A 22,878-nucleotide genomic window follows, 5' to 3' on the forward strand; every position below is an offset into this window, starting at 1 on the left:
AGTGAGCTGAGATCGTGCTGCTGCACTCCAGCCTGGCAACAGAGCAAGACTCCATCTCAGAAAAAAAAAAAAAGAAAGAAAGGATCACTTGAGCTCAGGAATTCGAGAACAGCCTGGGCAACATGGCAAAACCCTGTCTCTGTAAAAAATACAAAAATTTGCCGTGCGTGGAGGTGTGCACCTGTAGTTCCAGCTACTCAGGAGGCTGAGGTGGGAGGATCACCTGAGCCTGAGAGATCAAGGCTACAGTGAACCATATTGTGCCACTATACTCTAGCCTGGGTGATAGAGTGAGACCCTGTCTCAAAAAATTAAAGAATATGGTTACCAGTATTATTACTAGAAAAAGACAGGTAACAAGTTAAATCAATAATTATAAAAAGAAAAAATAATTATAAAAAGAAAAAAATTAAACTTTAAAAAAAATAAAAATTTTTTATTTTGCGAAAGAATAAAAATTTCAAGAGGCCTAGAGTTTAAGATATGAAGTCCAATTATAAAAGAATTGATTTTTTTAAGGGGAAATGGTGGATGTAAGAATGTCATTAGGAAACGTAATCTAGAAATAATGGAAATAGAAATTATTTTAATCCCTTTAAACATGAGCAATCAATAAAGTCTTTGAGGAAAAAATGTAGTTTATACTCTTTAGTGATTTTATTTTTAGTGATTATTTCTTAGGAAGTAAACAGAAATATAATTTTATGCATAAAAATTTAATTGGCATGCTGTTTATAATAAAGAGTGGTTAAATAAGTTGAATAAATTAGAATGTGTGGCAGATAGTTACCTGGAATTAGCCAAACTCCAGGTTAAGAGCATAGCCTTCCAGACTGCCAAGTCTGCTCAAGACTTCTGATACCAATTGCGAAGGAGTTTGGCAAACTGCACAAAGAGAACAGTTCCCATAAGACTACCCTCACATCATACCAGCTGGATGCAAATATGGGGGTTGCCCATGACACTCAGATTTGGTAATTTGCTGGAAAGTAGAATGACTCACAAAACTGAGGAGAGTGCTATACTTACAATTACTATTTTATTGTAGCAAAAAGATGGAAGTTAGAACCAGCCAGAGGAAGAGACACAAAGCGTGGAATGTGGGAGGGTTCCAAACTTGAAGCTTCTTTGTCCTGAGGGACACATTACTGTCTCAGCATTGATGTGTGACAGTATGCGTGGAGTATTGCCAGTCAGGGAAGCTCACCCAAGCCTTTGGTGTCCAGGGTTTTTACTGAGGCTGGATCACTTATTGCCTGTATTGCTGACCTTTAGTCCCCAGCCCCTTCCAGAGTTTTGGGGTAATTCCTTTAGTCTCCATTTCCTCTGGAGGGCGGAACTCATACGGTGTGTTCTAAAGCCCCCATCATAAATCATGCTGTTAGAATCTCCAGTGGCCAAAGCCCCCAGAGGAACAAAGACAGAAGTCTTGTTCTTTCAGATAGGACATTTCAGGGGCCAGAGATCACTTTCCAGTAGCCAGGGGCAAAGCCTGACTTCTCTTTGGGTAAAGTTAATTTTACCACATAGTAGTTAAGTGGTAATGAAAAGAGATATTTACCAAAATTTTAATCTTCTCAAAACACCTTATATATGATGTTATGTGAGAAGAATCAGGATTAAAAATATATATGTAGTATGATGTTAATATATACAGTGTAATATGCAAACAGCATTATGTATCTATGACATTATTTGATTCATAGAAAAAAGACTGAAAAAAAATACACCAAAATATTAATTCATTATCTCCAGGTAATGGAATTATGTATACTTCCCAGATTTTCAACAATCAACATATATCATCATTTAAAAGCAACAGGTTTTTTTTTTTTTTTTTTTTTTTGAGACGGAGTCTCACTTTGTCACCCACCCAGGCTGGAGTGCAGTGGCGCAATCTCGGCTCACTGCAAGCTCCGCCCCCCCGTTCACGCCATTCTCCTGCCTCAGCCTCCCGAGTAGCTGGGACTACAGGCGCGCACCACCAAGCCCGGCTAATTTTTTGTATTTTTAGTAGAGACGGGGTTTCACCATGTTAGCCAGGATGATCTCGATCTCCTGACCTCGTGATCCGCCCGCCTCGGCCTCCCAAAGTGCTGGGATTACTAGGCATGAGCCACCGCGCCCGGCAGTTTTTTTTTTCTATTACAATTATTTCTCTCTCTCTTTTGAAATGACTGCCAGAAAGTAATTTAAAATATTTTATAAAACTGTTTTGGAGATATGTAGAAAAAAATTATAAAAGAAAGGATAAAAAGTTGGAGATGAATAGTAGATTTTAAGACTCATTCACATTTTCAGGTTCTGAAATTGGTGTGCATCTTATAATCATTGTGTATATGTAATTTGATGGTATTTCTTTTTCCCCGTAAAGCTGTTATTAAATTGATGAAGCATTATAATCAATGGTATGTTAAAATTAAGGTTTAAAACAAATGAGCAGCTCAGATGCAAATGAGCAGACTGGAGCTTTGCTGTGAGAGGGACCACTCAGCTGTTCTGCTCCCCATTTATTTTTAAGGATAGGACTCCATTCCTTGAAGTAACAGTAGTCATCATAAGAAAATTTTCATTTTAAGAGGTTAGAAGAGCTGTTGCCCTAAATGTGCTGTTATACATAAGAAATTCAACACTGGCGTGATGTCTCACGCCTGTAATCCCAGCACTTTGGGAGGCCAAGGCGGGCGGATTACAAGGTCAGGAGATTGAGACCATCCTGGCTAACATGGTGAAACCCCGTCTCTACTAAAAATACAAAAAAATTAGCTGGGTGTGGTGGCACGTGCCTGTAGTCCCAGCTACCTGGGAGGCTGAGGCAGGAGAATGGAGAATGGAGTGAACCTGGGAGGCGGAGAGTCGAGATCGTGCCACTGCACTCCAGCCTGGGCAACAGAGCAAGACTCCGTCTCAAAAAAAAAAAAAAAGAAATAAAGAATTTCAAGTGACTGGGTGTGGTGGCTCAAGCTTGCAATCTCAGCACTTTGGGAGGTTGAGGCAGGCAGATTGCTTGAGCCCAGAAGTTCGAGACTAGCCTGGGCAACATAGTGAGACCCCATCTCTACAAAATAATAGAAAAATCAGCCAAGCATGGTGGAGCATGTCCATACTCCCAGCTACTTGGGAGCTGAGGCAGGAGAATCACTTGAACCTTGGAAGTGGAGGTTGCTCTGAGACAGAGCAAGACTGTCTCAAACAAAAAAAGAAAAGAAATTTAAGATAATTTTAAGGCCGGGCATGGTGGCTCAAGCCTGTAATCCCAGCACTTTGGGAGGCCGAGACGGGCGGATCACGAGGTCAGGAGATCGAGACCATCCTGGCTAACACGGTGAAACCCCGTCTCTACTAAAAAATACAAAAAACTAGCCGGGCGAGGTGGCGGGTGCCTGTAGTCCCAGCTACTCGGGATGCTGAGGCAGGAGAATGGCATGAACCCAGGAGGCGGAGCTTGCAGTGAGCCGAGATCTGGCCATTGCACTCCAGCCTGGGTGACAGAGCAAGACTCCGTCTCAAAAAAAAAAAAAAAAGATAATTTTAACAAAACCATCATAACATTGTACCAATGATTTTGTAGTTCAGATTTAGCTACTTTTTACTGTGGTTTGTCTTCAAAAACAAATCCAACTTCTTAATAGGAATTTGGAAAATGTTAATTCTTTTTCTTTTTCTTTTTTTTTTATTTATTTATTTTTTGAGATGGAGTCTCGCTTTGTCGCCAGGCTGGACTGCAGTGCGCAATCTCGGCTCACTGCAACCTCCGCCTCCTGGGTTCAAGTGATTCTCCTGCCTCAGCCTCCTGAGTAGCTGGGACTAGAGGCGTGTGCCACCACACTCAGCTAATTTTTGTATTTTTAGTAGAGATGGGGTTTCAGCATGTTGGCCAGGATGGTCTCAATCTCTTGACCTCGTGGTCCGCCCACCTCAGCCTCCCAAAGTGCTAGGATCACAGGCGTTAGCCACCACGCCTGGCTGGAAGATGTTAATTCTTATATGTGTATGGTCAACAGATACTGAATCTCAGGTGAACCTAAGTGCTTTCATCATTGTAACAAATCCTACATTTAAATGAAATCAGATAAGTACTGACATATAATCAAAATTTATTTTTTATGTTGATTCGCAATCAATGATTTTTTTTTTTTCAGACAACAACAAGACATAAAGTACTTATTATGGAATTTTGCCCATGTGGGAGTTTATACACTGTTTTAGAAGAGCCTTCTAATGCCTATGGACTACCAGAATCTGAATTCTTAATTGTTTTGCGAGATGTGGGTATGTTTATTTATGTGATTTCATTTATATATAAAATTTAATAACAGAATTTTTTAAAAACATCTTACATTCAAAACTAAAGACCTTTATGCAATGCTTCCTTAGATATGACACCAAAAACACAAATACCAAAAATAAATACATAAATTGGACTTCATCAACATTAAACATTTTTGTGCCTCAAAGGACATCAGGTAAGTGAAAAGACAGCCCATAGAATGAGAAAAAAAATGTTTGTAAATCATACACCTGACATGGAATTTTTATCCAGACAAGTCAGCAATAAAAAGCCAAATAACCCAGTTTAAAAATGGGCAAAGGATTCGCATAGACATTTCTCCAGAGAAGATACACAAGTGGCTAACAAGTACATAAAAAAGGTTCAACGTTAATTAATCAATTAATAACCAACATCATTGGTTATTAGGGAAATGCTCATCAAAACCACAATGAAATACCACTTTATACCAATGAAAATGACTAATATCAAAAAGACAAACAGGGCCAACCATGGTGGCTCACGCCTGTAATCCCAGCACTTTGGGAGGCGGAGGCAGGCAGATTGCTTGAGTCCAGGAGTTCAAGATCAGCCTGAGCAACATAGTGAGCCCCCGTCTCTACAAAAAATAAAATAAAAAATAGCCAAGCATGGTGGCATACACCTGTAGTCCCAACTACTCGGGAGGCTGTGGTGGGAGGATAACTTGAGTCCAGGAGATTGAGGCTGCTGTGAGCCATGATTGTACCACTGCACTTCAGCCTGGGCAACAAAGCAAGACCCTATCTCAAAAAAAAAAAAAAAAATTGAACAACAAGAAGTGTTGGCAAGAATATGGAGAAATTGGAATCCTCATACATTGCTGGTAGGATTGTAAAATGATACAGCCATTCTGGAAAACAGTCTAGAAGTTCCTCAAAAAGTTCAATATAGAATTATTTAACTTTTGACCAAATGACCCAGCAATTCCACTGCTACGTATATACCCCAAAGAATTAACATATCCATATAAAAGCTTGTACTCCAGTGTACTTAGCAGCATTATTCATAATAGCAAAAAATAAAAAATGAAAACAGCCCAAATGTCCCTCAACTGATGAATAGATAAACAAAAATGTGGTATGTCCATACAATGGAATATTATTTGTTTACAAAAAGATACGAAGTAGTTATATATGCTACAACATGGATGAACCTGAAAACATGTTAAGTGAAAGAAGCCAGACGCAATATTATGTGATTCCATTTATATGAAATGTCAAGAATAGGCAAATCCATAGAGACAGAAAGCAGATTAGTGGTTGCTGGGGGATCAGGAGAAGATGGAGTTGGGTATGAGATGTCTTTTTGGTGTGACAAAAGTATTCTGAAATTAGTGGTGATGGTTGTACAACTCTGACCATACTAAAATTGACTGAATTGTACACTTTAAAAAGGTGAATGTTGTGTGTGAATTATATCTCAGTGAACCTATTTTTTAAAAAAAATACTGCAATCAAAGGAAATAACATCTTAAAATAAATGAATCAAATATTCGAGGTATGGGGAAAAGTCAAGTGATAAAGAAGGTAAAAGATTGGTGGGAATTCTTGAACTTGACACTGGAAGCAGAGTGATTAGTTAGTTGAGGACACAATGAGAGAGAAACAATATTACTAGTATGCTACAGCCTGTTTAATCAAATAGGAATTATGGATATGATATCTTCCTAAGTATACTGGTAGTCCTGAGTTTTAATAATTATACATTGATACCCCTAAACCTTTTACATATTTTGAATTTGAACATTCATCTATCAGCCGTCAAGCAAATGTATAAAGTTATCACTAAGTGGCAGTGCCTGTCAGTTAGACAAAGTAGCTTAATTTCAGCAAAGTAGACAACTTTGCCCTTAAGAAAAGAGAAAAGAAAATGGGCTTTTTGGAATAGCGTCAAGCATATGAGAATACATGTTTATGGAAACAAGTTTGACACTTTGCTGTTTTTCTGTTTCTTTTTTGCTGTTTTACATATTGAGTCCAGTTTACTTTTTAGGGAATTTTTCTCGCAAGATAAAGAAATATAAAACTCTGGTGAAAGATTGATATCTTTTTTGGGAATCTTTATTATTTTTATGTTTAAACAGTCACCCACATATATATAACCAAAGTAATTCAAGAAATCATATGCTTAAGACTGTTTTGTTACATTTTCCTGGTAGTACTTAAGAGACACTGGATTCTTCCTTAGACCACATTAATTTTTATCATTCTAAAACTTCTTTTTTTTTTTTTTTTTTTGAGACGGAGTCTCGCTGTGTCTCCCAGGCTGGAGTGCAGTGGCGTGATCTCGGCTCACTGCAAGCTCCGCCTCCCGGGTTCACGCCATTCTCCCGCCTCAGCCTCCCAAGTAGCTGAGACTACAGGTGCCCGCCACCACGCCCGGCTAGTTTTTTGTATTTTTAGTAGAGACGGGGTTTCACCATGTTAGCCAGGATAGTCTCGATCTCCTGTCCTCGTGATCCACCCGCCTCGGCCTCCCAAAGTGCTGGGATTATAGGCTTGAGCCACCGCGCCCAGCCTCATTCTAAAACTTCTTATAACTAAAGCATAAGATATTATATATGTTTATTTATTATCTATTCTTTGAGTAAAATTACTTTGAACCAAATTATGGAAAAATTTATATTAAGTTTGAGTGACTATATCAATGAATTTGAGACATGCACACATACACCTAAATACATTATGACTTCTTTTGTTTTATATTGTTGAAGTGGGTGGAATGAATCATCTTCGAGAGAATGGCATAGTGCACCGTGATATCAAGCCAGGAAATATCATGCGTGTTATAGGGGAAGATGGACAGTCTGTGTACAAACTCACAGATTTTGGTGCAGCTAGAGAATTAGAAGATGATGAGCAGTTTGTTTCTCTGTATGGCACAGAAGAATATTTGGTAAGTCATGCATCGCTAATATTTTCATTTAAAGAAGCTTGATATATTGTAATTATAATTGGGTAATTGATCAGCCAATTCACTATAAAATACCATTTCCTTTTTATGACAAAAATTAAATTTTCTATTCTAATGAATATGTGTAACATGGGAAATTAGGTACTCGTTTCCAAGGGTGCAGTTATTTTTCTGTTAAAAATTCTTGAAAGTTTTATAGCACCCTTAAATTCTTGAGTTTTACTGATGCTATGGATCTGTATCAGAAGGATCCCTTTTTTTGATGAGGAGTCAATATATTACAAGCTTGTTATAATACTATTTTTTATATATTCATTATGTTTATGAAACAGGTAATTTTATTTGGGGGAGTTTGGTTATTGAATGACTAAAAGGACCATTGTTAGAAACACACACGCACAAAATTCCCCTGAGAAGATCTAACTTGAAATTTTAGAAAGCTAGAAAAGCTCTGTGGTTGAAAAAGTTTATGTAGGTGTGTTTTTGTAAAGTCAGTAAATATTTGAAACACTTAAGAAAATATACTTAAAAGTAAATAGTTTTAACATGTAATGAGGAAGTTTAATATATATAGCTCACTAATTGTTCATGGCTCTGGATTTTGTCTTAAAAGTCATAGAATCTATGACTTTTTTGCATTTGGATTGTGCGGTTGTAGTTTTATAAGATGCAAGATATCTACCACCCCCTGCAGCTTTATTCAGAGTATTCTAAGTGGCATGAACTAAGTGTCTTAAATTGTTATCCTAACTATTGGTAACCCCAAAATGATCTGTAGATATATGTGATGATCTTTTAGATAAGAGTACCTAAGAATGGGTCAGATGCAGTGGCTCATGCCTATAATTCCAACACTTTGGGATGCCGATGATTGCTTCCTCGGCAGGCAAAGGATTGCTTCCTCGGCAGGCAAAGGATTGCTTAAGCCTGGGAGTTCAAGACCAGTCTGGGCACAATGACAAGACCCCATCTCTGCAAAAAATTACAAAATTAGCCAGGCATGGTGGTACACATCTGTACTCCCAGCTACTCGTGAGGCTGAGGCAGAAGGATCCCTTGAGCCCAGAAATTTGAGGCAGCAGTAAGCTGTGATTGCACCACTGCAATCTGGCCTGGGCTACAAAAGCGAGACCCTGTCTCTTAATTTTTTTAAAAAAAAAGTACCTGACCCAGGCACGGTGACTCATGCCTGTAATCCCAGCACTTTGGGAGGCCGAGGTGAGCAGATCACAAGGTTGGGAGTTTGAGACCAGCCTGGGTAACATGGTGAAACCCCATCTCTACTCAAAATACGAAAATTAGCTGGGTGTGGTGACGTGTGCCTGTAATCCCAGCTACTTTGGGCGGTTGAGGCAGAATTGTTTGAACCTGGGAGGTGGAGGTTTCAATGAGCCAAGATCATGCCACTGCATTCCAGCCTGGGTGACAGAGTGAGACTCTGTCTCAGGGGGAAAAAAAAAAAAAGGTACCTAAAAATGGATTTTATTCATTCATTGCACAAATATTTATGAAGTGCCTACTATATACCAGATACTGTTCTAGGTGCTCAGACTCTAGATACATGATATTCCTGCTCTTATGGAGCCCACATTCTGGTAGGGAAAAAAGATAATTAACAAGTAAAGTAAATTCAGATCATTAAAGTTTAGCAAAGACAATAAATTAAGGTGGTAAGATAAAGAGTGACTAGCAGGAGAAAGATAGCCTGGGAAAGCCTCCTTTAAGGACTAAATGAACTGACACTAAAATGATAAAAAGAAGCAAGCCAGGCACACTGTTCTGACTGCTGTGCTGTGGCCATTCCCTGGCCCTGTGGAACCTACCTCACCCTGCAGTAAAGAAACTCAACCACCAGTCCTCATACTCCTCGGCAGTTCCCTCCATCTCTACTTGCTGTGTACTACTGAACCCTACTGCATCGGTCTAGCCTCCTCTCCCCTACGTAGACGTGTGTTGTTGAGGGCCCAAGATGCCTGTGGGGTCCTCTGGCTGTCTGAGTTGTGACGTGTGAGCTGCTTTGTGATGCAGTGGACTCCCTGTCATTGTGGATCTGGAGAATGTGTCATAGAACATAGATGGCAGAGGGAAGTACAGTTGTAATGAATTCACCTTCAAGCTTCCTGAGACTCTTGGCTGGAACAGAGACAGGACTCAGATGTTTCTGGCAAATGGAATCAGGCTTCATATCCTGAATTCTCCATGAGACTGTAAGCGCCACAAAAGCAGGGACTTTCATCTTAGCCTGCCGAGAACACCAAGCAGAGTTAGACAAGAGGAAATCACCTCTTGCCTGCTCCTTTCTCTGTCCTACGTGACATTTGTGCTTTTGCTATTATCCTTTTGTCTCTTCCTGGCCCTCAGCGTGTGACTGAGTCAACGCACATCTTCATTCTCATTTCTCTGTTGGTAGTCTTCTCAGTTATATTTGGCTAGACCATGCTTTCTGCTTCTAGAAGCAACACTGCTGAATTCACACCAGAGCTTTGGTACAAGGCAGCTTCCTGATTCGTTCACTTCCCCAGCTCAGACATTCGCCTTCTCTTTTCTCTTAGAGCAGTGAGCCTCCAATAAATAGCTCAAGGCCATGTTCTCCCAGACTGCCTCCTTTCCAGTAGCAAGCTCGAGCCAGTGTCCTTCAAATTCAATTATTAGATAAAATAACTTCTTCAAAAATTCAATTTCTCTCTCTCTTTCTCTTTCTCTTTCTCTCACCCCGTACTTTTTTTCCCCAACCCCACTTTCTGTAAGAACAGCCTATTTCTAAAAGCTAGTTCACCAGCCCCAGCTCCTTGTCTCTGGAGCCCACACTTGTCATGGCCAAAGCCACAGTAGATGAGTGCTCAGGACACTGCCATTCCCAGGAGGGCACTGCTTGCCAAGGTTTACTGCTCTAAGAATGTTCTTGTGCTTCAGTCTGGTTCCATCAGGCCCAGAGAAAACAGGAGCTGTAAAGGCCTGGAGACAAGAATGACCTCAGGAGTTGGAGAAACAGAAAATATGGCAGTTTTGCTGGAATTTAGTGAGTAAAGAGGCAAGTGGAAGGAGTTAGAATTGAAGACGTAATCAAGGGGCTAGCCAGATCAGATAGGCTAGTAGTTTAAACCCTGTCAGACCAATACCCCCTTTTTATAATAAATATTTTGCAGTGTTCCCTTCAGTATCTTGAAATGAAATTCCTAGATAATATAAACCTGCACACTTAATTAAAATAGCATATCTGAATAATGTAAAGGAAAATATTTTATAATAAAATAATAGATATTTAATATGTAAAAATTTAGAAACAGCTTCATGAGCAAACAAATTAAGTAGTCATACATGCTTGTGCCTATATGTAATACCACTTTGAATACAAGTGCTGTGATAACTCATGTTGTATTAGTGAATCACATCACAAATGGTAATATTGTTATTGACATGATTTTCCAAAGTAGTGAACAATTTTTGGTAAAGTTTCTAACTAAACAAAGTGGATTTAAATATAGTTACATTCTTGGAAAAACTGTGCAAAAATGCTTTGTTATATATAAACTGGAGTTCGAAATAGATTTCTCACCTGTACAAGTATCTGACAGAATATTCCAAAGTCATTCAGACTATATATAGGAGGATCATTTTTCAGAACTGTCACATATACTGCAGTATGTCCTTCAGTGTCTGGTCTCCTCCTTTTCCAATCATGATAATTACCATAACAAGCAAAGAGCAGTCCTGTACCAGCCTTCATGAGGTTGCTTCCCCAATACCAACTATTAATCTTTCATGTAACCTCCTGGGAACACAGTTTAGCTTTTGCCTCTAAGACTTTTAAATCAAGAAAAGCAAAACATTAAATAAATTAACTCCAAGACTGTGCTGTACCCTAGGCTGAAATTTAACTCCAATCTATTTATTTCCTATTTCAGAATGGGAAATACTCAAATACAGTGCGCACCAGAAGTTATAAAATGAGATAAATAATAGTCTAAGACTCAGCAGCCTGGCTGTATTCTGCGTTTAATTGAAAACCTCCCTTGTTTTGAAGCTCCCAGGAACTACAACCCAGATGTTAAATCCTCTCTCTTTTGTATGTTAAAGTCCAAAGAAAACATTCTTCTACTGTTTTTTGTTTTTGTTGTTGTTGTTATTGTGACAGAGTCTCAATCTGTCACCCAGGCTGGAGTGCAGTGGCACAATCTCAGCTCACTGCAAGCTGTGCCTCCCAGGTTCAGGTGATTCTTATGTGCCAGCCTCCCAGATAGCTGGGGTTACAGGTGCACACCGCAACACCTGGCTAATATTTTTGTGTATATATATGTGTATTTTTGAGACAGAGTCTCTCTGTTGCCCAGGCTGGAGTGTAGTGGTGCCATCTCAGCTCACTGCAACCTCCACCTTCTGGATTCAAGCAATTCTCCTGCCTCAGCTTCCCAAGTAGCTGGGATTACAGGCGTGTGCCACTACCCAGCAAATTTTTGTATTTTTAGTAGAGATGAGGTTTCACCATGTTGGCCAGGCTAGTCTCAAACTCCTGACCTCAAGTGATCCACCCACCTTGACCTCCCAAAGTGCTGGGATTACAGGATGTGAGCCACCACACACTGTCTCTTCTACTGTTTTTAATATAATAGATATTATCTCAGTAATATAATTCTGAAAACCTTGGAGTAGCTTTATCCTTATGCTTTTCTTCCAGATGCAATAGCCCAGGCCCAGTAACACCAAGCCGGTAGCACATCAGGAGAGAGCTAGTGGGCACAAATGTATCAGACCAGCATGTGTCAAGCCACCCCAAGTTAGTCACTCCCAGGGAATAGCTTCCTGCTATACCAATTAGGCTGTATATTATTGCACCTTGTGAGGAGGTCCGTCTTTGTCTCCTTCTAGAATCACTGTGTCTCCTCTTCCTAGGAGGCTTTATATTCCGGAAGGCGTCAGACCTATCCAGGTACTCTTGGCCTCTTCACTACACCATTTACACACTAAGTACCAGCTACTAGGTCAAAGGTTTGGTAGTTGCTTCTTTGGACAAAAATCACTTTATGTGCTGTGCTACAGAACCAGCAGAGCCACTGAGATCCCATATATCTAGTAGGCATATGTTTGGACACTCACTTCAATACCCAGGTCTTATACTTGTCTGCATTCTGATTTCTCTTTAAAATGTATTTCTCGAAAGAGTCTTTTTCCCACCCTCATCTCCAGCCCCCCCACCCCCAACCCCCAGAAATCAGAGATTGATCCTTTGGGAGTAAGATTCACAGACTGCATCATTTAGAAGCCCGTCCCAGCAGCATTTCCTACACTGGTTCCCAGTTCCCTGGGCTGTAGCTAAATCCCACAATGTCATAAGGAATTGTTTTGGTTTGGGATCATTTAGATGGTAACTCTACTTTGGTCCATAAGTATACTTTTAAGATTTATTTTCCAAAAATCTTCAAGTTGCCAGTGTGTAACTTTCATGAAGGCAGATAGGAGGAGGCCATGCTGTGTGTGACCACTGGTTATTCTCTGCAGAACAAAATGTCCATCAGAATATCTGTTAGGTTCTGTAAGCTCCTAAACAATTTTTTAGAAGCTCCGTCTGTTCTTAGTGACTGTGGTATATAGTGCAGAGTGTCCAATCTTTTGGCTTCCCTGGGCCACATTGGAAGAATTTTCTTGGGCCACACATAAAATATGATAGATTTTCTTGGGCCACACATAAAATAATGATAGCTGATGAGCTATAAAAAAAAAATCGCAAAAGACCTCAATGTTTTAAGAAAGTTTATGAATTTGTGTTGGGCCGCATTCAAGGCTGTCCTGGGCTACATGTGGCCCATAGGCTGCGGGTTGGACAAACTTGGTGTAGTGTCTCCTATATGTAAGGACGTGTGTTGAATGTCAGTAGATCCCCAGTGAACCCAGTTAAGTTAGTCCTCTGAATTGATTCTAGAGAATTTAATTTCATTAAATTAAATACACTTACCCTGACAGATTGCATTTGAGGCATAAGGCAAAGAAATTAAGGCTGCCTGATAGGTTTTGGGTGTGAGCAGCTAGATATGTGGTGGTACTATTTACTTAAAGATTTAGGAGGAAGCAAGTTTAAGTGGGAAGACCAAGAGTCAATTTTGGATATGTTAAGAGTGAGCTGCCTGTAGACATCAAGAGAACGGTAGGATATATGAATCTGAGGCTCGGGGCCCAAGATAGTTTGGGATGTTAAAGCATACATATGATATTTAATGCATTAGGTCTAAATGGGAGATGAGGGAGTAAGGCAGTTATAATAAGCATGGACAGCTGTACTGAGAAATTTTGCTGTGGTGGGAAGCAGAGAATTGGGTAATTGTTGAAAGGAGTTTTGTGGTCAATTTAGAGATCTTTTTAAATGGGAGATATTAAAGCATGTTTGTAAGCAGAAAGTAATGAATCAGAACAGAGGGAAACATTGGTGCATTAAATAAGTAGGATAATTACAAGAATTGATTTCTGGAATTGGCGAGATGATATGATGGGCTCTTCAGTACAGATGGAAAAGTTGGCCATGTATAGGCACAGTTCCATTGTGACTGGAAAGGAGGCCTGGAAAACGGACACAGATTGGCTGGGTGCAGTGGCTCACGCCTGTATTTTATTTTATTTTATTTTATTTATTTTTTTTTTTTTTTTGAGACAGAGTCTCGCTCTGTCCCCCAGGCTGGAGTGCAGTGGCACGATCTCGGCTCACTGCAAGCTCCATCTCCTGGGTTCAGGCCATTCTCCTGCCTCAGCCTCCCGAGTAGCTGGGACTATAGGCGCCCGCCACCGCACCCGGCTAATTTTTTGTATTTTTAGTAGAGACGGGGTTTCACCGTGGTCTCGATCTCCTGACCTTGTGATCCGCCCGCCTCGGCCTCCCAAAGTGCTGGGATTACAGGCGTGAGCCACCGCGCCCGGCCTGGCTCACGCCTGTAATCCCAGCACTTTGGAAGGCCAAGGCTCTCAAGGTCCTCAAGGATCACTTGAGGTCAGAAGTTCGAGACCAGCCTGACCAACATGGCAAAACCCCATCTCTACAAAAAATACAAAAATTAGCTAGGTATCATAGCAGGCACTTGTAGTCCCAGCTTCTCAGGAGGCTGAGGCAGGAGCATCGCTTGAACCCAGGAAGCAGAGCTTGCAGTGAGCTGAGATCAAGCCACTGCACTCCACCCCATCTCAAAAAAAAGAGAAAAAAAGAAAACGGACACAGATTCAGGTAGGTTGTATTTGTTAAAGGGCATAAGGGAGTGCTGGTCTGATTCCTTCCATTTCCACATTAAATTATGAAGCAGGGTCATCAAAATTGAGGATCAAAGGAGGTGGTGGTGGAAGTTTGAGGAGGGAGGGGAAGATGTGAAATAGTCTTTTCAGATTGGGAAAGTGAAGTTATTAGGAAAACAAAATAGAATTTCTAAGCATTATTGAGTATCCATTTGTTTGTATAATGAAATTGGTCACAAGTTCATAGATTTTTCATCTTTTTTTTAATCTTAGCACCCTGATATGTATGAGAGAGCAGTACTAAGAAAAGATCATCAAAAGAAATATGGAGCAACAGTTGATCTTTGGAGCATTGGGGTAACATTTTACCATGCAGCTACTGGATCACTGCCATTTAGACCCTTTGAAGGGCCTCGTAGGAATAAAGAAGTGATGTAAGTGGTTTCCCGATCTAAAAATCAGAGAAGCATTTAAAAAATGATTTCTATCTTGGTTCATCTTATTGTTAGTGGTTTATGCTAATGAAAATTGGTTTAACAATCATTTCTGATATTTTAAGCTACCTGAGTTTTTAAAAAGAATGCAGCCTTACAAAAGTATGCATAATTTTCCATGTTATGTTTAAATATCTTATATACTCAGTATAAATGGTATTCAGTCTTTGGCCCATCATTAAAAATGTACTGCTTTCTAGACTTATTTCAGCTCACTGTTTATTTCACTCTGCATACTCATCAGCACTTTTCTCCCATACAACTGAAAAAAATAATACAGTTCTGTGGAATATTAGAATCATTACCAGATCTAAAACATCAGTCTTACCCTAAAGTGAACTGATTTCTTTTACCATTTAAAAAATAACATTTTGGGCCAGGCATGGTGGCTCACGCCTGTAATCTCAGCACTTTGGGAGGCTGAGGGAGGAGGATCGCTTGAGCCCAGGAGTTCAAGACTAGCCTGAGCAACATGAGGGTTTTGTAGAGACCCTGTCTCTACAAAAAAAATATAAAAATTAGCCAGGGGTGGTGGTATGCTCCCGTAGTCCCAGCTACTCAGGAGGCTGAGGTGGGAGGATCACCTGAGCCCAGGAGATTGAGGCTGCAGTGAACTGTGATTGCACCACTGCACTCCAGCCTGGGCGACAGAGTGAGACCCTGTCTCTAAATAAATAAATGAAAGAAACTTAAAAATAACATTTTGGCAATAATGTAACATTAAACTTTTTTTTTCCAGTGTTGCAGATTTGGGCCAGACACTTACATATTTTACTAGTATAATGTATATTCATTTATGTATTGTCACAATTTTTTTTTTAATTTCCATTTTTATTTTAGATTCAGAGGGTATGTGTGAAGGTTTGGTTAAAAGGGTATATTGTGTGGTGCTGAGGTTTGGGCTTTTATTGATCCTATCACCCAGATAATGAACATGGTACTGAATAAGAAGTGTTTGGCCCTTGTCTCCCTCCCTCTTTACTTTTGGAGTCCCCATTGTCTATTGTTTCCATCCTTATGTCCATGTTTGATGCATTAAATAAGTGGGATAATTACAAGAATTGATTTCTGGAATTGGCGAGACAATATGATGGGCTCCACGGCACAGATGGAAAAGTTGTGAACCCAAGATTTAGCTCTCACTTATAAGTGAGAACATAACAGTATTTGGTTTTTTATTTCTGCATTAGTTCACTTAGGCTAAAGGTCTCCAGCTGTATCCATGTTGCTGCAAAGGATATGATTTCATTCTTTTTTATGGCTGCATAGTATTCTATGGTGTATATGTGCCACATTTTTGTTATCCAATCTGCCATTGATGGGAACCTAGATTTATTCTATGTGTTTGCTATTGTGAATACTGCTGGGATAAACATACAAGTGCATGTGTCTTTTTAGGTAGAACAATTTATTTTTCTTTGGTTATATACCCAGCAATGGGATTGTTGGGCATGAGATGGTATCTCATTGCGGTTTTGATTTGCATCTCTTTGATGATTCGTGGTTTTTTCATGTTTGTTGGCAGCAGCTTGCATAGTCTTCTTTTGAGGAGAGTGTGTTCATGTCCTTTGCTCACTTTTTAATGAGATTGTTTGTTTTTTTCTTGTTAATTCGTTTAAGTTCCTTGTAGATTCTGGATGTTAGTCCTTTGTCAAATGCATAGTTTACAAATAATTTCTCCCATTCTGTAGGTTATCTGTTTATTCTGTTGAGAGTTCTTTTTGCTGTGCCAAAGCTCTTTAGTTTAATTCTCATTTATCTATTTTTTATTTTGTTGCATTTGATTTTGGGGTCTTCATCATGAATTATTTGCCTAAGACAATGTATAGAAGAGTATGTCCTATATTTTCTTCTAGAATTTTTGTAGTTTGAGGTCTTACACTTAAGTCTTTAATTCATCTTGAGTTAATTTTTGTATATGGTAAGAGGTAGGGGTCTAGTTTTATTTTTCTGCATATGGTTAGCCAGTTTTCCCAGCACCATTTATCAAATAGGGTATCCTTTCCCCATTGTTTATTTTTGTCAACTTTGTCAAAGATATGTTGCTTGTAGATGTGTGGCTTTATTTTAGGAGTCTCTATTCTGTTCCATCAGTCTGTGTATCTTTTTGTACCAATACCATGCTGTTTTGGTTACGGTAGCCCTGCAGTATAGTTTGAAGTCAGCTAATATGATGCCTTCAGCTTTGTTCTTTTTGCTTAAGACTGCCGTGGCTATTCAGGCTCTGTTTTTGTTCCATATGAATTTAGAATAGTTTTTTCTAATTCTGTGAAAAATAACATTAATAATTTGATAGGAATAGCATTGATTCTGTAGATTGCTCTGGGCAGTATGGATATTTTAATGATATTGATTCTTCCAACCCATGAGCATGGAATGCTTTTCCATTTGTTGTGTCATTTATGATTTCTTTCAGCGGTATTAGGTCTTGTAGTGATCTTTCAACTCCTCAGTTAAGTGTATTCCTAGGTATTTTTGTGTCTGTGTGTGGCTATGGTAAATGGGTTTGCGTTCTTGATTTGGTTCTCAGCTTTATCTGTGTATAGAAATGCTACTGATTGTTGTACATTTATTTTGTGTCCTGAGATTTGGCTGAAATTATTTATCAGGTCTAGGAGTCTTTTGGCGAAATCTTTAGGGTTTTCTAGGTTTAGAATCATATTGTCAGTGAAGAGGGATAATTTGACTACCTCTTTTCCTATTTGAATTTTTTTTTTCTCTTGCCTGATTGCTCTGGCTGGGATTTCTAGTACTATGTTGAGTAGGAGTGGTGAGAGTGGGCATCCTTGTCTTGTCTCAGTTCTTAAGGGGAATTGCCCATTCAGAATGATGTTGGCTATTGATTTGTCATAGATGGCTCTTATTATTTTGAGATATGTTCCTTCTGTGCCTACTTTGTTGAGGTGTATTGCCATAATTATTATGAAATAGTTACTGTGTATAAAGTCATTTTTTGTAAGCCAAGGAAAAGAGAGATGGATTTCTAGATGTGAAATTAATTGTACAAATAATCTATAATTGACCACACTTCTTTTTATTTTAAAAGACATTAGTGAATAATCTTGTTTCATGAGAAAGCCAAACCGCATACACATAAAACTATAATGTGAAGAATATTGAGTTTAGTGAATGGACAACAACTACTGACAGCATAACCTATCCAACCATTCTTTTAGGTCTTAACATATTTCTCGGACCTTTATATATTTGGCCCTACCTTTTGTTTTGTTTTGTTTTGTTTTTTTGAGACAGAGTCTCACTCTGTTGCCCAGGCAGGAGTGCAGTGGCCCGATCTCAGCTCACTGCAACCTCCACCTCCCAGGTTCAAGCAATTCTCCTGCCTCAGCCTCCCAAATAGCTGGGATTACAGGTGCCCACCACCATGCCCAGCTATTTTGTACTTTTAGTAGAGATGGGTTTCACCATGTTGCCCAGGCTGGTCTTGAACGCCTGGCCTCAGGTGATCTGCCCCCCACTCCTTGGTCTCCTAAAGTGCTGGCATTATAGGTGTGAGCCACCGCGCCCAGCCTGGCTCTATCTTTTATGAAGCAAACATGACTTTAAGTAATAATCACAACTGTAAAAATATAATTATTTAATCTCTTCTCAAAAAATGGAGGGAGAAGCATGTTTTTCCTTTTGTTGGTTGGAGGAAGTAAAACAAATTCAGATGGTACAATGACTTTTTCTATAACTTGGGTATTTAAATGTTTTCCAGCAAGGACAGTGTACATATTTATGGGAAGAATAACCTATTCAACTGTACTGATGATTTTGGCATAGCATCCTATTGAACCTTTTTTATGTCATTGCCCTTTTAATGAAATCTCTTCATTAAGAAAAACTGATAATTTGTGTTTTTCTCATTACACATAAATTGTGCCTAACAGTTAATCCTACTTTTCTCATCATAGATAGTATCAGCATTTAAAGCAATGTCAGCATTTCTTGCTGCCCTAAAAATGGTTTAAATAGAAGTGTGTGCTGCTCCCTAATAAAGGAAACATGTGACTCATAAGCAGCTAGGAATACCTGATGATTTTATCTGACACCCTTGTGGGCAGATATACCATTAGAAGAATTCTACTTTATTAGAAACTCAACTTTTTATGAACATTGATGCTAAAGAATGTTCAGAGGTGATTGAAGTACTCAGTAATAATAATTGTTTTACTTCACTAATGAAGGATGTATTCATCCAACATTATAGTAGTGCTGATTTCTCAGCATCTCATTTGCATGTTATGAATGTAGTTATATGTGGATCTTATCAAAATTAAACTTTTTTAAAACTTGTAAGCATTCCCTTAAGACTTTTGCTATTTATTCTATTTATTTCTCTTTTGCATTAATCTCACATATGTGCCCTTACTCCTTAGATAGTTCTCACATGAACACACCTTATTTTCCATATTAATTTCCTCTTTGAAAAAATCTCTTAAGGCAGAAATCCTGACTGCCACTGCTGAGGAAGCAGCAAATGGTCTAAATCAGTTGTAGTGGTTTGTTCTATTTTTTTAAAAAATATTGATTTGCTCAGAGCATATTTAACGTTAAACAAATATGCTTTTTCCAAAATGTGCAAATGTGTGTTTACCAATGTACAAAGAATCTGATACTGTGCTCTGTATACTATAGTTTTATCTTTTTTGTTTTAAAGAATGCTATTCATTCTGCAGAAACTTTAGTTGTGCCTTTTAATAATATGGGTAAGAGGGATTAGATGCTTTTTTTTCATGGTCTAGAGACATTCTGTGACATAACTTATTTTGTGTTTGCTCGGTTTTTTCAGATGGAAAAATTAATATTTTTGTTGTGAACATCAAGATGCTGTTATAAAGCACTGTGAGATCGCAAATGAAAATTAACTATGGCATATATAAATAACTGTACAACCACTATTGTACTTCAGTCAGTCAGATTCAAAGTATTTTGATTGTTTTATGGATCCTGTGAGCATCAATCACAAAGTTTCATCTAGTAGATAATTGTAGGTGCAATTGAGGAAATACTTTTGCATAGCCCATTAATAAGTCATGCAAAAATCAACTGCTTATTTTATTCTGCTTTTGTTCCTCCCAAGGTATAAAATAATTACAGGAAAGCCTTCTGGTGCAATATCTGGAGTACAGAAGGCAGAAAATGGACCAATTGACTGGAGTGGAGACATGCCTGTTTCTTGCAGTCTTTCTCGGTAAGTGTAGTGTACCTGATTCTCATCTTTTGCACTTAGGTGTTAGAAATCTTTGTTGCCTAAAATACTATTCAAATACTGAAGTGTAGTTTGATTTTATTTTAATTGCTTTGATAAATGATTTTTGTCTTTGCTGCTATACGAATAATTTCCCCAGATCTGCATTAGGACACAGGGCATACATTTTTGAGATTGGTAATCACTGGTCTTGGAATTCTTGCCAGTGTGGGGATCCTGCTCAGGACCTTAGTATCTTTTATAATGACCTACATATTCATGGATAACAAATAGTGGATTGGATATGAGTAAATTTCTCAACTGGAGTTGTAAAAAGCAAACAATGAAGAGATTTAGTATTATCTTCATTTTAAAAAATTCAAATTATTCAAAGTGTGAGAAATAATAGTTTTTTGTACTTTTTAGAATTTCAGATGTTCGTATGGGTCTTTAATGTCTCAGACAGAAATCAAAAAAATTATATTGTTTAAGAATCCTGTTACCCCAAAGAAAGAATTAAGGTAGGCCGGGCGCGGTGGCTCAAGCCTGTAATCCCAGCACTTTGGGAGGCCGAGACGGGCGGATCACGAGGTCAGGAGATCGAGAGACGATCCCGGCTAACACGGTGAAACCCCGTCTCTACTAAAAAATACAAAAAACTAGCCGGGCGAGGTGGCGGGCGCCTGTAGTCCCAGCTACTCGGGAGGCTGAGGCAGGAGAATGGCGTAAACCCGGGAGGCGGAGCTTGCAGTGAGCTGAGATCCGGCCACTGCACTCCAGCCTGGGTGACAGAGCAAGACTCCGTCTCAAAAAAAATAAAAAAATAAAAAAAATAAAAATAGAAAGAATTAAGGTAAAAGAAATTAAAAGTAGGAAGTAAATTATTTTCACTCTGGAAATAAAGCCAAGACATGCATCAGTATTTAGTATTTGTGATTACTGAATTAACTTCCATTTTTCCTGACTGAGTATGGTAGTTATATAATACTTAATTGGACACAGGTTATGAGTTACTGGCTTAACATCTATTTTTAGTTGTGGGTGATTTTTGTATGACTTTAAAGAAATAAATATATAAAACAAGCTAATAAAATATCACTTATCATTTTATATGTTGGGTTCTGTGAAAATTCATTTAAACCAGGAGTTCCAATGCTGAAATCATTTTCAAAAACCACTGTTGTTAACAGTTTTGTGTGTGTGTTATTTTAAAAAGTTTCCAAAATGAAATTGTCATGCAACTAGATTACTAAGAGAAATTCATTGTGTTGGAGAGCAGAAATTTAATATTATAATTGTGATTTGTGTTAAATTTTGATTTAGGAAATACTCATTTTGGGGATCTCAGGCAAAACTGATAAAATGTAAAGGGCTCAGGAAATGAACACTTGCTAAGTAATTAAATTGCCAAAACTCAGAATCAAAAACATCTGATGATCTGAACTGCAGCATATTTCTGGAGGGTGACAGGCTTTATCTATTGAATCAGTCCTTAGCATACCAAGTTATAAATTCTTTGAGAAAAATTGCTTAGATGTCAGAAAGTATATTATATATATTTTTTTGTTTTAAATAGTAAGAACTTTTAAGTACTACAAATCAGCAGTGAAAACAACTACCAGAAATGTAATGGGGCTTGGCACGGTGGCATACACCTATAATCCCAGCTACTCAGGAAGCTGAGGCAGGATACTTGAGCCCCCGAGTTTGAGACTGCAATGCATAAAGCATTTGTGAATAGCTGCTGTACTTCAGCCTGGGCAACATTACAAGACCAGTTTCTAGAAGAGAAAAAGCTATAATCCCTTATTCATTCATGAGTGATATTAAATGAAGGTTATCTAGCTTTCTGAAAAGTTGACAGATTTTGAATTTTTAAAATTAGTCTAATATAGTGACAGTTCCTTTGATTTGCTGGTATTATGATTTTTAACCTAGACAGAATATGACATAGTCACTCTTCAAGTAACTTTTCAATACTGTTTTAGGGGTCTTCAGGTTCTACTTACCCCTGTTCTTGCAAACATCCTTGAAGCAGATCAGGAAAAGTGTTGGGGTTTTGACCAGTTTTTTGCAGAAACTAGTGATATACTTCACCGAATGATAATTCATGTTTTTTCGCTACAACAAATGACAGCTCATAAGATTTATGTTCATAGCTATAATACGTAAGTATCTCTTTCTGTTTTCTTCTTAAATCAACATATTCTGTTATATAATATTTTCCTAAGTTAGGAAAAGAAATAGAAAAGATGCCTCAGCTTCACCAAAAGCACCCACTTCCCACATAGAAAATTATATTTAAGTGCTTAGTAAATTCCTTTTCACTTATTTTTGGAATAAAAGGATTGATATTCTAAAATGTATAGTTAAATTAGCTTGTTTCTTTAACTGTAAGTTTTACAAAACTACTTTCATTGCTGTGCCTTCTTTCAAGTTACATAATCACATAACCACAAATGGCATCTACCAATAAACGAGCCAGGTTTTACTAAGTGTACTATCCTGCCATGTTTAAAATATCAAAGCCTAAGTCTTCATAGTTTGCATGGTTATTTGCCTGTGATAACCATATGCAGATAATATGGTTATTATTAACCATAATAATGGTTAAAGCACCTGGTGCAGGAGAAATAATCAGTGATTGTTTTATGTAAACAAAAATACATTACACCCATGTGATTAAAAATCTGCCCATGTGATACAACTGCATATAACATTTTGGTCAATGATGGACTACATATATGACAGTGGTTCCG

At 38.4% G+C, this 22,878-nt stretch overlaps 1 protein-coding gene across 1 annotated transcript in view; it reads left to right on the forward strand.

Moving 5' to 3' along the window:
* Positions 1 to 22,878, forward strand: part of TBK1 (TANK binding kinase 1) — a 48,714-nt gene that overhangs the window by 7,938 nt on the left and 17,898 nt on the right. The window contains 5 exon segments of the mRNA NM_001261193.1: positions 4,143 to 4,272; positions 7,026 to 7,207; positions 14,708 to 14,868; positions 20,012 to 20,122; positions 22,108 to 22,287. Of these exon segments, the coding sequence (NP_001248122.1) occupies positions 4,143 to 4,272; positions 7,026 to 7,207; positions 14,708 to 14,868; positions 20,012 to 20,122; positions 22,108 to 22,287 (764 nt within the window).

The sequence above is a fragment of the Macaca mulatta genome, chromosome 11 (assembly GCF_049350105.2).
Source record: "Macaca mulatta isolate MMU2019108-1 chromosome 11, T2T-MMU8v2.0, whole genome shotgun sequence".
Taxonomy (NCBI): Eukaryota; Metazoa; Chordata; class Mammalia; order Primates; family Cercopithecidae; genus Macaca; species Macaca mulatta.